This window comes from Balaenoptera physalus (genome assembly GCF_965194825.1).
Source record: "Balaenoptera physalus genome assembly, chromosome: 11".
Lineage (NCBI taxonomy): Eukaryota > Metazoa > Chordata > Mammalia > Artiodactyla > Balaenopteridae > Balaenoptera > Balaenoptera physalus.
Genome location: NC_138896.1, coordinates 62,118,735 through 62,134,152, shown reverse-complemented (window position 1 = coordinate 62,134,152; position 15,418 = coordinate 62,118,735). Strand labels below are relative to the sequence as shown.

At 48.7% G+C, this 15,418-nt stretch overlaps 1 protein-coding gene across 8 annotated transcripts in view; it reads right to left on the bottom strand.

Moving 5' to 3' along the window:
* Positions 1–14,587, bottom strand: part of ITGA9 (integrin subunit alpha 9) — a 352,771-nt gene extending 338,184 nt beyond the window's left edge. For 4 of the 8 annotated variants that reach the window (XM_082412748.1, XM_082412750.1, XM_082412749.1 and 1 more), the window contains exon 1: positions 11,729–14,586. In XM_082412748.1, the coding sequence (XP_082268874.1) occupies positions 11,729–11,913 (185 nt within the window). In that variant the 5' untranslated portion in view covers positions 11,914–14,586. Of the gene's footprint in view, positions 1–11,728 lie in introns of all 8 variants that reach the window. The other 4 variants (XR_014250773.1, XM_082412747.1, XM_082412752.1 and 1 more) reach the window with 2 other exon arrangements.
* Between the last annotated feature and the right edge of the window lie 831 nt (positions 14,588–15,418).

Here is a 15,418-nt window from a genome sequence, read left to right as displayed (position 1 = left end):
GGTTTGGAACTGAAAGATGGTCTTTCCCCTCCCCATCAGGCTGAATTTCGATCATCTTCTTGCTTTCCTAGAACGTTCACATGGTTGGCGTGGTGCTCCCCAGAGGTTAGCCTCTCTCTCTCTCTCTCTCTCTCTCTCTCTCTCTCTCTCTCTCTCTCTCTCTCTCTCTCTCTCTCTTTGTATTTTATCAAAGTATAGTTGATGGAAAATGTTGTACGGCAAAGTGACTCAGTTATACATATATATTCTTTTTCATTTTCTTTTCCATTATGGTTTGTCACAAGATATTGAATATAGTTTCCTGTGCTATACAATAGGACCTTGTTTAGAAGAGAACACAGGCAAAACGTTCTCTGACATAAAACATACCACTGTTTTCTTAGGTCAGTCTCCCAAGGCAATAGAAATAAAAGCAAAAAATAAACAAATGGGACCTAATAAAACTTATAAGCTTTTGCACAGCAAAGGAAACCATAAACAGAACGAAAAGACAACCTATAGACGGGGAGAAAATATTTGCAAATGATGCAACCAAGGGCTCAATTTCCAATCTATACAAACAGCCCATACAACTCAACAACAACAAAACAAACAACCCAATCAAAAAATGGGAAAAGACCTAAATAGAGATATCTCCAAAGACATATAGACGGCCAACAGACACACGAAGAGATGCTCAACATCACTAATTATTAGAGAAATGCCAATCAAAACTATGAGGTGCCGCCTCTCTTAATGAGCAGTTCACGCACCTATTTGGAAATGTGGGCCCAACCGTTCATCTGCCAGCCCCAGTTATGCTCATGGGTTCCTGCTCAAGGCAATCCTGTCAGGCAGCTTCTAGTGTACACTTTACTGAGAAAGGGTGGGTCACATTGCTGATAACTGGCTGGGATTTGAACCCAGGTGTCCATGTCCAAGGGCATGTTCTTTCCAGTCCCCCTGAACTCCCACCTTTATTTATTGATCTATGGCTGCATCAGGTCTTAGTTGCGGCACGCAGGCTCTTCGTTGCGGCACATGGGCTTCTCTCTAGTTGAGGCGTGTGGGTTTTCCCTCTCTAGTTGTGGCACGCAGGCTCCAGGGCACATGGGCTCTGTAGTTGTGGCACACGGGTTCCAGAGCGCATGGGCTCTGTCGTTTGCGGCACGTGGGCTCTAGTTGAAGTGTGTGAGCTCAGTAGTTGTGGCTCACGGGCTTAGTTGCCCCACGGCATGTGGGATCTTAGTTCCCTGACCAGGGATCGAACCTGCGTCCCCTGTATTGGAAGGCAGATTCTTTACCACTGGGCCACCAGGGAAGTCCTTCCCTCCTATTGTGGCAGTTTAAATGCACTCCATATTTCCAACAGAGCCACTTCCTTGGTTGACCTGTGTGTGGGGAAGCAGGTTACCAAGGCTCCAGTCCAGCCTCCCATCCTACTCTGAACCCATCCTTCACCTCCTGAGAGCAAACCACCAGTCAATTCCCCTGGGAGAGGTGGCAGAAAAGGGCTGAACCACAGCTACCTCCCCGGGGGAGGCTCGGAACTGACATCGTCCCAAGGGCTCCCTCCCTTCCCACAAATACCACAGCAGTGATTCTGCAGGGCGAAATTACAGCCAGATCGAGGACAGCAACTGGGGATTAAAAATCTTAAACCCATTAGGTTTGCTTTCAGGCATTTGATCCCCAAACCAAAACTTCCCTGGGGACCCACGTTTTAGTTACAGGAGTGGAATTCAATCACTGCGTGTCCACCACACCTCAGGGAAACCCCAGGAATCACTCCACATCCCTTACTGGGCAAAACACAGCCAAGACTTGAGCAGTGTGAGAGCCAGTGCCAGGAAAGCCACCTTACCATGCCAAATCCTTCACTTCCCAGAGAAGGAAATAGGTAAAATTCCATGACCAACAGGGAAAGAACAGAGTCACAGGGAGGGTCCCACCTCGGAGAGAAATTAGCCCCCCTGGCCACCCTGGATGGGAGTAAAGGGTCCTCAGAGGCTGCTGTCCTGGCCAGGGGCTCAGGTCCTGGTAGATGTACCCGGAGAAGGAAACATGGCAAAGAGCCGAGGTTTTCCTTCCCCACCTGAGAGCATCAAGTAAACATTAAAATTCAAGAGGCAGAGCAAGCTGCAGAGCTCTGGAGACCTGAGTCTTGAAATCTTCCTGTTGGTTTCTCGTGAAAGGTTTCTTCTCCAAGAAAAACAGGTCAATACTTTCACATTTACTTTTTTTTTTTGCTAAAATTCTCGCCAGCACCTTGGAAGTGTGGACCTACCTCCCAGACTTACCTGGAGCCTGGGATGAGGGCCAGAGCTCCCCAGAAAAGAAGGGACCTCCCGCTTGCTCGCTGAGAAAAGGAAGAGGCATGCAAAATGCTAGGATTTACCTCATACCTGCCAGAATGGCCATCATCAAAAAGACCACAGATTAACAAATGTTGGTGAGGCTGTAGAGAAAAGGGAACCCTCCTACACTGTTGGTGGGAATATATTGAATAAATTGGTGCAGCCACTATGGGGAACAGCAGGAAGGTTCCTTAAAAAACTAAAAATAGAACTACCATATGACCGAGCAATTCCATTCCTAGAAAAAAAAAAAAAAAACCACTAATTCAAAAAGATACATGCATCCCAATGTTCACAGCAGTATTATTTACAATTGCCAAGATATGGAAGCAAACTAAGTGTCCATCAACAGATGAATGGATAAAGAAGACGTGGTGTATATACAATGTAACATTACTCGGCCATAAAAAAGAATGCAAATGGCAAAATTTCAATGGATGGACCTGGATGGTGTTACTCTTAGTGAAACAAGTCAGACAGAGAAAGATAAATACAATATGTTATCACTTATAGGTGGAATCTAAAAATGCAACAAACTAGTGAATATAACAAAAAAGAAGCAGACTCACAGATATAGAGAACAAACTAGTGGTTAACAGGGGGGAGAGGGAAGAGGGGACAGGGCAGGACAGAGGAAGGGAATTAAGAGATACAAACTATTATGTATAAAATAAATAAGCTACAAGCATGTATTGTACAGCACAGGGAATATAGTCAATATTTTATAATAAATTCAAAAGGAATATAATCTATAAAAATTTTGAACTATTATGTTATGTACCTGAAACTTATATAATATTGTAAATCAATTATACTTCAATTTTAAAAAAGATTTTAAAAACTCTAGGGTTTACAATCCCACAGGTCTCCAATTAAAGCAGCCATCTCAGATCCTTCTGGAAGTAGACATACAAATGAATACACAAAAATGCAGATTTATGTAGAGCATGACCAAAATTTTAGAGACCACACATAATAGTGTTTTATGCAAGACTCTGTCATTCATTTCTGTATTGAGTGCTGACACGCGAATTTTGATAAATAAATGGATCAACAAATGTACTGAAAGCAAAATTTTAGCATCTAAAGGCAGGATGAAGACCATTAGCTTCAAATGTCAGATCAAAGTAGCAATAGAAATAGCTATTCTTATTTATCCAGGGTTTACTATGTTCTGCATGTTATATTCCATTCCATCCTTTGCAGACATCATCTCATTTAACCTCCCCCACAATGTGATGAGGGACAAATTCTCATTATTCCTCTTTTGTAGAGGAGGGAATGAGGCTCAAACAGCTGAAGTAACTTGCCAAGAACACACAGCTCCTAAATGGGGGCGAAGTCAGGTGGCCCCCCTGTTATGGCACAGACCACGGATCTGGTTGTTGCTGGGGAACCAGGGGCCACAATCAAGGCAGAGCCAGGTAGAACCCCCCTCCCCTGCGTCTGGAGCATCCACTCCAGGACCCAGCCTGATGGAGAAGAGGTGCCAGGACCCTGTGCAGTGCTGCCCGTGGGGTGTGCCACACACACGGCCGACTTTGCTCTGGCGTCTGTGCACGTTGCAGCATTTTAACACTAAACAGTCCAGAATGGGTGGGAGAGGTCACCTGGGCTTCAACACACCAAGGGATGAGCTGAGATGGAGGAAATTCGTTCCATGCTTTTTTATGCTCAGATTTGCTGTCATATTGTTGGCCGCCTGTACAGAAATTCTGACTCTGTGTGGGTTTCTTTAATGATGTTACAAACCCAGGGGTAAATCCTAAACACGGCCCTCCATGGCTTCCTTTCCCATCTACTCTCCAAGCAGAGCTTCTTAAATAAGCCGTGGGAGCCCGGAGGACTCAATGGAGCAGGTGGAGGGATGGTAACAAAAGCAGCCCAGGGAGGTTAGGATGCACACACGGAATTGTCCAGAATGCTCCATCTTTCCTAGGACACTTCTGTCTTACAGAGACTTAGCATGACAGCAGGACCTACAAACGTCCCTGGCGGAATCACTGGTCCCTGTTTACTGAGTGATCAAGCATCTCTGGAAAGCAGAACCTCAGGATCTCTGCACAGGTATCCAGTGGGTCCTGAATAAGCATCTGCAAAGCGTGTCACAGGGAAGCAACCACGACCGTGATTCCATAACTTTTCCAAGAAAGTAAGACAGAATCTCATGACACAGATGCTTGGGTGCCTTGCAGCTCCAAACTCAGACTCTTGACTTCTTGAGAGGCAAAGGTGCAGGCCCCAGCTCGACCACTGTGTCACCATGTGACTTGGGCAAACACCGTCTCTGTGCCTCAGTTTTCCCCTTCATGAATGGGGCTACAATGATAACCAGCTGAAGCAATTGCAGGGAACATTAAGTGAGTTAATACGGGCTAAGCGCTCTGTAAGTGTATTCCTGCTGCCGCCGCTGCTGCTGCAAATTTAAACTCACAACACAAGTCCTTTTTGTTCTCCCAAAAAAGCAGACACTGGGGACCAAGTGAGCCTGTGGTTTCAAAGACTGGATTTTTCCCAATCTTGGATTCACTTTCACTTCCTAAGTGATGCTCAAACACTTTGCTTTGGTTGGTCGCCAAATTCACATGGCTTGAGGCTTTGCGGTTCACAAGGTACCAGGGTTGAGGTCTGGCAGCTCCCTCCAGTCAAGTGCTCGTCAGCGACTCAATGGCTCAGGGTAAGGTGGGAGCTCTCTTCCTCCTCTGTCCCTCAACTGAGACTTCCCAAAGGTCAAGAAGAGGCACCCTGGGAGTCTGCCTCGGGGCCAATTTTAACTGCCCAGAACCCCAGCGCCCCCCATGCTGATACAGCAGGATGAGCAGAGGCACAGATGATCCCAGCCACACATGATCCCAGCCACACCGCAGGCCGAGAAACACACCTCACATCTCCGAACACAGCCTTTCACACACGATGGGCTCCATGGCCGCCGTGGAGGTAGGTGTGCACCACCTGAAGCCTTTTGGCTGCAAGAGGACAGTCAGCTGACAGCCTCCAGCTGCGGCCCCCTCCAGGCAATCAAGCTGAGGCCACGCATCTCCCAGGCAGCCCCAGGGACCGATTATAATCGTGGGGTGGGGGTGCCCGTGTTGAGATGGCCGAGGCTCTTCCTGCCCAATCCTGTCTCCTCCCCCACCCCCAGTTCTTTCACCGGCCTTACCGCCCACCCCCATAATTCTCTTGCACAGGCCCCCAATGTGCATGCATCACCAAGGCTGGGATGGACCTTGGACAAGGTGTGTAACTCTGTAAGCCTTTGTTCTCTACCTGGCAAACTGAAAACCACTCACTAGGTTGTCCCAAAGATCCCACTGGGGACTATTACGCTTGTGAAAGCACTGGACCTCTTGTAGATGCCCAGCAAATCCTACCTGATGGGATCATTCATTTCGTTTTGTTTTGTTTTGAATATTTATTTACTTATTTGGCTGCACCAGGTCTTGGCTGCAGCATGCGGGATCTTAGTTCCAGACTCTTAGTTGCGGCATGTGGGATCTAGTTCCCTGACCAGGGATCGAACCCAAGGCTCCCTGCATTGGGAGCACGGAGTCTTAATTACTGGACTACCAGGGAAGTCCCCATTTTGATTTCTTAGAGTTATATGCTACTTCCTTGAAAACAAATGATTTCTGAGAACACCATGGCTGCTTTTAACAAATGTGAATATGGCATTTTCCCCAGACAAATCACAATGGGAGTTATCAGAAGGAGACCATTTCCTGACCAGCAGCAGGTCACCAGGGACTCAGAGCTGGCCAGGGCCCGGCCCTTCACACTCTCACACTCCGGGCTGTTAGAAACTGGCTGAGAAGAGTCTGCCTTCTTGCCCTGGAAGGTTCTCTCCTGAGTGACACAGCTGCCTCTCCCCTGGCCAGCGTTCAGCACTAGCTCAGGAAACAGCACCCTCGCCAGCTTCCTGAGATCTTCAGGGAAACGTCCTGGAAACCCCAAGGGATGCTTTCCGGGTCCCCTTAGAACTCGGGCCTCATACATGTGTCATCCTTTCTTGAGTGCTTTGAGAAAGCAGGCTCTGCAGGGCCAGTAAGAACCAGGAACGAGGTTTGAAAAAACTACTTCCAGAAAATCCATATGGGGAAGTGGAGCTACAGCCCCACCTGAGAGCCTGACATGGGCTAGAACGCGGCAAAGAGGTCACCACAGAGGTTATGAGAAGGCCCGGCTACCATCATCATTTCTGGGTGTCTCCTCGCAAAGCCGGGTGGGGCTGGGGGTGAGGAGCAGGGCCCATGATCCCAGGGTCCCCCTTCTGAAGGTTTTACTTTCACGGGACTCTCCTCTGCCCATCACAACTCCCCGTGGCTGCCCCAGGACCAGCCTTTCCCCCATGGGAGCCCACATCTTATTTCTGCCTGACACACAAGACGAGAAGCCCACCACCTTCTCGCCCATCAGACTGTGAGTGCATTTTTCATTCTTGAATACCCAGCCCTTAGCACAGAGCAGGCACTCCAATGTTTGATGGATGAAAAGAGGCTGCCCACTCTTAATTTTTAGTTAAGCTCCCTCATTTCAGTTTTCATACTCAAATACAAGGGTCGACTTTTCTTACACTGCCTTTTGATCTTTGTCTAGCCCTTTATTTTTTTTTGCGGGTGGGTGTGGGCACCTGCACCACATGGCTTGCGGGATCTTGGTCCCCTGACCAGGGATCGAACTCAGGCCCACGGCAGTGAAAGCGCCGAGGCCTAACCACTGGATGACCAGGGAAGTCCCTGTCTAGCTAGCCCTTTAAGACACCAGTCATTGCTCCAAACCAGTACCAGAACTTTCTGCGATGGTGAAAATGTTCTGTGTACTATCCAGTACAGTAGCCACGAGGCACGCGTGGCCACTGAGCACTTGAAATGTGGCTAGTATGACTGCAGAACTGAATTCTTCATTTTATTTGGTTGTAATTAATTTTAATTTAGACAGCAATACATCTGGCTCACGGCAACTACACTGGCAGTGCCAAACCATCTAGCTTGTTCTTTTAATTCTCAACCTTCATGCAAATTGAGGATGCTATGGTCCCCTCGGCTCTGAATCACCTCCTGTTCCTCACTGAGTGATGCTCTAACAACCTTAACAAAGCAAAACGCCGGCGCCTCTTCTATTTCCGAGCACTTGCTCTGGGCCCGAGCACAGCCGTCTTGATGCGTCCCGGGAGATGAGGCAGGAAGCACGTCTCCAGAAAGGAAGCCAATGCACCCAACCGCCTAGGACTCCGGGGCGTCTGGGGCCAAGAGGAAGGAGGGAAGGGGAGGGTGTGAAAGAAACCCGCTCTGGGGCTCTACGCCAGCCAGCAGGGCTGCATTTATTTATCTCACAGGGTGTTACAGTTGTCTGCCCTGCAGCTGAGGGACCAGTCTGTGTCTAAAGGAAGGGGACAGAAATCTGCTTTGTCCGTGTTCCCTGGCACCTCCTGCTACTGTTCAAAGGGAGCAAGAAGACCCAGGTGGTGGGAGGTCTAGGGGAGGACGCTAGCTCAGGGCAGGGAGATGCCCTCGGGGTGTCACTGGAAAAAAAGAAACCGAGTCACTTGCATGTTTGCATCCAAACTGATACAAATGACATCTATCACACTGCCTGCCGTATTCTGGTCCACCTGGCCATGGGGACAACGCTCACTGCCCAGAGCATGACAGACAGCAGAGGCCACTCAAGCCAAACCCTTGGAGAGAGCCTGGGTCCAGGACTCTGTTCCCAATGCAACATGACTGCATATGCCGGACGCAGTCCCCAGGGCTCGGAAAGCGAGGCCACCCCATCCCTTACACAGAGAGATAGGACCTCTGATCAGTGACAATTATTGCTTAAAAAAGAACTGCTAGGAATGCTCAGTTGTGGGATTAGAGAAGAAGCACTGGTCCTACTGACGGAGCATATGCAGGAGCTTTGTGATGTGCACCTCGGGTCCCCTTAACCTGGGGACCCTTCAGTTCTGGCCCCTGCAGACTGTCGTGCCTGGGCTCTCTCCCTGCCCCTCCCCCTGCACGCTCTCCTCCCTCCCTTACCCTACACGCAACAAATCCTTCCACCTGTACAGAGGTGCTTAATTAGCACGAAGCAAAACTACTGAACCACTAAGACTGAATGAAGAAGCTTAAGAGTAATTTCTGCTCAGAAAGAAAGACAGCAGATACAAGGCTTAGTGAACGCTGCCTCCTTTTCCTTTCAGTGTCCTAAAACATTGTCCTCTTCGTGTCTGTCACTTACCTCCCACACCCAGTTTGACTCTCTGTGATCTTTTTTAAGTCCCCCTCATGTAGGTGGCTATGCTCTTCCATTGGACTGGAGCAGCCCTTTGGTAAATTACTCCAAAGTTAAATACATTTCCCTAAAGTGCACACTTCAGCTTCACTGGCACTCTGGAAATGCAGAGAAAATGCTTTAAAACCTCCCTCCCTCTCTGACCCAGCAATTCTAAGCCCAGGAACTTATTCAAAGGAAATAATTAAGGATGTCCGCAAGGCTTTTGTTAGAAGGATGTTTACCCTGCTGCTGTTTATAATTGTGAATAATTGGAAACAACCTGCATGTCCCCCAAGCAAAGCTAAAAGATCCAGGGCCCAAGGACTGCCTGGTAGGAAGAGACCAACAATCAGTCACTAAGTCAATCAACCAACCCCAGAGTTAAGGTAGAGACCTAGGGTAGATCCAGATTCCACAGGGCCTGAATCCTACAAATATAGGGCAACTACCTTTAAGAAAATTAATACAAAATTACGAATATAGAATTAGGCACAGGGCCTTGGTAGGGAGGGGCCTGTGCAAGTGAGAGGCCTTTGGTGGAAGTTTCATTAGCCTCATAGTAAGCCTAGCCTCTAAAGATATAAAGAAAAGAAAGAAGGAGAAAATAGGAGATGCTGAAAGTCTCTTGCTTCAAAGACCATTGGCATACCAAGACTGGGCAGCATAATCAGCAGAGAATAACCTTCAAGGTCTAAGACCAAGAATACTGGGGGGAAGGGAGAGGACAGAGAAAAGAATAGGGAGGAAGACGCTAGGAAGAAATAACAAGAGGACAGAAGACAAGGAGATAAGCAAAAACTAAGACAGAGTTAAGGCAGTGGGGGGCAGGGAATAAGAAAAGTTGCTTTAAATAGATTGCAGTAGAGATTAGTTGGTACTTGAAAAACTATAGGGACAAGCACTCCAGTAAAAAGAGCAGCCCACTCAGTATCAGAAGCAGAGAGACGCTTTTGAGACCGGAAGCCTGGCTGTGGATGGACCCCTGAAATACTTGTCCCACATCTCCACTGACACCAAGGCCGCGCCCCAGCACAACCGACCGTCCTCACCACCTCCTGCCTCTCACCCTGGGTCTCTTCTTGCACTTGCCAAATTTATTCATACCACACAGCCTTTCCTCATCACCTTTTTAAAACAAAGCAGGCTGGACTCTTTTTCCAAGTCAGATCTGCTCTTGACTCCCCCTACTTCCGAAATGGGGCAGCTTTTACCCGTGGCCCAAAGAGCTCAGAGACCCTTGAGGCTGCGGAACTGCAGACCCCATGTGGTGCTCCAGCTCCCCTGCCTGCCCCTCCTCAGCAGCCCCCTGCCCAGAGTAGCCCTTCTATTTTTTTTTAATTTGTTTATTTATTTTTATTTTTATTTTTGGCTGCGTTGGGTCTTTCTATGGTTGGGGCTACTCTTCGCTGCGGTGTGCGGGCTTCTCATTGCAGTGGCTTCTCTTGCTGCGGAGCACGGGCTCTAGGCGCACGGGCTTCAGTAGTTGTGGCACGCGGGCTCAGTAGTTGTGGCACGTGAGCTCTAGAGTGCAGGTTCAGTAGTTGTGGTGCACGGGCTTAGCTGCTCCGCAGCATGTGGGATCTTCCCGGGCTGGGGCTCGAACCCGTGTCTCCTGCATTGGCAGGCGGATTCTTAACCACTGCACCACCCGGGAAGTCCCAGCCCTTCTATTTTTAACAGCCCTCCCCACATGCTTTGTGCCAAGGTCACACAGTTCGGGAGCCCGGCCTAGGATCCTGGGATGTGTTCTCCAATTGCTCCTGCCCAGGCTACCTTCTCTACCAAAGTCCACAGTGGACGCTGAGTACAGAGGACACAGAAAAGGCGTGAGCCTGCTTTGCTTTAAAAGGGGGATTTGGCAAGTGCAAGAAAAGACAGCTGCTCTTAAACTAAGCAACTGGGATAAATGGTAGGGAGAGAGGGAACTGGACAGGAGCTACACAAAAACCTTAAAAACTTGTTCTCCTGGAGGCAGCTCTCCTAAACAGCATGATTGTTAAAGGGCTGGCTGGTCAGGAGTCCCCACTTTTCCAGGAACGCCAGAGGACTCGAATCTACAAACCCTCCCTTTTCTCTCAGCCTCTGTCCAGTTCCGAGCAGAATTGCATGCTGAGCACACACACAGGGCTGACCTCGCCCTCCCAGCCTGCAGCCCCCAAGGATGTCCACACTGGTGACCACACAATAAAACCAGGCCCAGACCAGCTGTCATCTGGGGCCCCACTGGGGAACTACCCACACCCTAACTCTTTGAGGAGGGGTTGACCCTTCCTGTGGCTGTTTCATTCGCTCTTGTCCATAGGAAAGGGCCAAGGGGAGACCAGCCTCCCCTGGTGCTTCTCCCCTGGGCTTGGGCACTCAAGCTCCGTGCCTCTTCACAGGTGGTGCCTCATGGGGAGAGCTCCCACCTCTTGGGACTCTTAAGGGGGCATTCAGGGGGCAACTGGATTCCTTGACCTCTACTGGTCTCCAGGGGAGCTGCCCCAGAAATCACCCACCGGTCCCACCAGACTTGTCACTGGGGTCCAGGACCACCCCCCTTCCCTGCCTCCAGACTCTCTCAGCTCGCTTCCGCAGAGGGCCTGGTGGGCGAGGAGGGGACCACACAGTCGGCATCCCCGCCCCCCGACCCCACGCACAGCCAGCCCACTCCCCTCGCATCTCGGGGTTACTCCGCTTCCTGCGCAGAGCCGGCGGGAGAGGCTTAAAGCCCAGGCGAGGCGGGTGGGGTGTCACCAAGAGTTCCCCAAACTGAGGAGTCTGTCTCCGCAGCCCGGGGCCTTCGGGGTTCTGGCCGGGCTGCCTGGGGCCCACGGGTCAGAAGAACCAAGTTACTTTGTGACCTAGAGAGTTAAGCCGAGTCTGGCTGGGAGGCCGAGCGAGGGGCAAGCCCGGCGGGGAGGCGCCCGGCCCCCTCCGACTCGGGCGCCCACCGGGCAGTACGCTGGACCGGGAACCGGCGTCCTCCCTCCTCCCCGCCTTTCCTCGGCGGCCGGGCTACGCACAACGGAGACATTTAAATCGCCCCCTCGGGACGGCGGCGTGGAGAGGCCGGAAAGGCGGCGGCAGCGACGGCCTGCCGGCTGCAGCGGGACCAGCCGGGCCGGGGTCAGGGTCCGGGCAGGGAGGGCACTCACCAGCGCGTGTTGTCGTGGAAGTGCTCCAGCACCGCGTAGCCGAAAAAGGACCCGGCGGGACCCTGGAAGCGCACGGGGCGCTGCGGGTCCAGATTGTAGGCGCCCGCGGGACTCCCCGCGGCCACCAGCGCCAGGAGCAGCGCGCGGAGCCCCCCGGCGCCCCTCCGCGCCGCCGGGCCGCCCATCACCAGCCGGCCGCCGCCCTCCCCTGTGCCCCGCGAGCAGGGCGCCGAGCGTGCCGGCGGCGGGGCCGCTGGGTCCGCCGACGGCCGGGAGGCTCCTGGGGGCTGGAGTTCTGCCCTCGGACGCGGGCGCGACGCGGTGCCGGGCCGGGGACGGTGGGCCGAGCTGCCGCCGCAGGCGAGTACAGGGGCGGCCAGGAGCTGGCGGCGTCCTCCGTCCGGCCGAGAAGTGTGCGCGCTCGGAACAAGCGGGTCCCCGGCCGGTCGGCGCTGGACTGCGGAGAGGCGCGCCCGCGGGGTGGGCGGCCTGGGCGGCAGGCGGCGGGACGGCGCGGCAGCGCCCTCTGCGGGCCACGAGTGCCCCACCGCCTCCCGCGGCCGCGGAGCAGCCTGGAGACCTGCCCGGGCGCCCCACGTCCCCGTCCAGATCGCGCCCTGGGCGCTCGGTCCCTAGGCGACCCTAATTCTCCCCGCGGCTGTGTGCTCTACTGTACTGGGTCTTTATTTGCGTCTCTGGTTCCCTCTCAGCCTTACACTCACACCAAGCACCAAAGGAAGCCGGGTGAAGTTTATATACTCTAGCCCTGCCCATCTGCTGCCCCTTCACCCAACTGTGAGATAACCTGTAGCAGGCAAGCCCTCCATAAACGCCGGCTGTTGTCAATAACAACGACAGCCGCAAGGGAGCAAGCAGAGGACCCCTCCAGATGATACTCACCAGGCCTCCTAACCACTTATCCCTAAGTGTGGTCTCCACACCGGCAGCATCAGCATCACCTGAGAACTTACTGAATACAATAGAATGCCAATAGGAAGGCCAATCAGCAGATCCCACTCCAGACCTGCTGAATCAGAACCTTGGGTTGGGGTCCAGCCTTGTGTGTATGTGTGTGTGTTTAACTGGATAAAATACACATAACATAAAATTCACCATCTGAACCATCTTAAAGTGTACAGTTTGGTGGCATTAAGTACATTCACATTATTGTGCAGCCTCCACCAGCCATCTCTAGAACTTTAATCTTGCAAAACTGCAACTCTATACCCATTAAACAGTAACTCCTCTTTTCTCCCCTCCCTCTAGCCCTTGGCAACCATTCTGTCTGTGAATTTCGCTACTCTAAGTACCCCACATGAGTGGAATCATACAGTATTTGTCTTTTCATGTTTGACAATCCACTTAGCATAATGCCCTCAAGGTCCATTCATGTTGTACCACGCATCAGAATTTCTTTCCTTTTTAAAGACTGTACTTAACACACCACATTTTCTTTATCTGTTGATCCTTTGAAAGACACTTGGTTTGTTTCCACTGTTTGGCTATTGTGAATAATACTGCTATTAACATAGGTGTACAGTTACCTGTTCGAGATAAGTGCCTTCCATTCTTTAGGGTATATACCGAGAAGAGGAATTGCTGGGTCACATAGTAATTCTATGTTTAATATTTTGAGGAACTGCCACATTTTCCACAGTGACTGCACTGCATTTTACCTCCCCACAAACAGTGCACAGAGTTTCAATTTCTCTACATTCTCACAACACTTGTTATTTTCTGGGGTTTTTTGGGGGGGGGATTGTTTGTTTTTTAGGTAGCAAGTAAAAAAAGCAATAAAATTAAATTGGGAAAAGTTGGTTTTAGCCAAATTTCACCAAGCTTCGTTCTCCATCTGAGTTGCCCAGCCTCACTAGTGGTGCCCCTTGGCCACCCAGTCACCTAAGAGAGAGCTCAGCACAAACTGTTACACCTATTTCTCTCCCACACCCAATCCAACCAGTTTGTTTATTCCACCTCCTCAAGCTTTCAAATCCATCAACTCATTCTCATCTACTGGGTTCAGTTCAAGACCTTGTCTTTCCTTGACCACACTATCAGAATCATTACCTTTTTAATGTCTGTAGAATCTGTAGTGATGTCAGGTTTTTCATGCCTGTTACTTGTAATTTGTATTTTTGGTCTTTATTTCTTGATCTGTCTTTGTAGGAGCTATTAATTTTCTTAATTATTTCAAAGAACCCACTTTTAACTTTGGTGGTTTTCTTTCTATAATGCATTTACTTTTTAATTTTAAATTTTTATTTGATTTGTTTTTAATTATTTCTTTCCTTCTACTTTCTCTGGAATTTGCAATACTTTTCTCTAGCCCCTTGAGATAATTGCTTAGATTTTTAGCCTTACTATTTTTCTAATTCTTTTCTATTATATACATTTTATATAATATATAATAAATATATTATATAAAATATATACTATATATAATACATGTGTATACACATACACTAAATTTCCCTGTAAGCACTGTTTGAGCTGCATCCTACAAGTTCTAATATGCTCAAAATATGATGATCTGACATATGTAGATTTTCATGCATCTATATGTATACATGCTCATAAAAAGAGGTCTGAGTGGGGAGGGGGGAGAGATAATAGAGGGGTGGAAGAGTGGGAGATACAAACTATTAGGTGTAAGATATGCTCAAGGATGTATCGTACAACACGGGGAATATAGCCAATATTTTGTAATAACTAAATGGAGTGTAACCTTTAAAATTATATTAACTTTTAAAATTTTTTAAAAAAGAAAAAAGAATGGAAATAATACAGAGGAAATTGATGAAATAGGAAATGAATAAGCAATAAATAAAATTAATAACCCCCCCAAAAAAAGAGGTCTGGATGTTTACCTGAAATATGTTCATATATATATATATATATATATATATATATATATATATATATATATATATATATAACTGGTTATATATATATATATATAATATATATGTTATATACCTATATGTCATTTATATATATATTATATATATAATATATATATATATAACCTGTAATGGTTATAGTTCAGATTGTGGGCTGTTCTTGCTAATTTATGTATCATCTATCCATCTACCTACTTACTTACCCATCATCTATCTTTCCTTTTGTACTGCTTAAATGGTCTACAGAGAGCCAGCAGTGGATGTAAAAGATGCTCCATCCATAAAGCCAAAGCATTTATCAAAGTGAAAGCCTGTTAGAACAGCCTGGCCTCTGCTGAGGGGGTGACACCCGCTTGCACTCCCAGTAGAGGTTAAGAAGGAGAGCAGCCAACCTATGGAAGAAAAGTATCCTCATGGTATTGTCAAAGGAGGGGGAGAAATAAAAGGACCAAGATCATTCACACACCAGATAATCATTCTCTAAATAATTGATACTTAGCTTAATGCATTTCTTGATGTTAATTCTTTAAAAGTTCTCCGACTTTATTTTTCATATAAGACAAGCTACACTTCCACATGGTTTTGAAATCCAGAAAGTTCATGGGAAGGGCAAATATTATCACCAAACCTTCAACTATAATAGCAGGCAGAGATTTAAGCAAATACTTTCCCACTGAAGTATTTCATATGCCAAAAGTCCCACTGTTATTACTGGGTGCAATATTTCCAACCTGCTTCCATGCTCAAAAAAATGTTTTTTCCAGAGATCCAAATTTAGTGAAACTGCTTT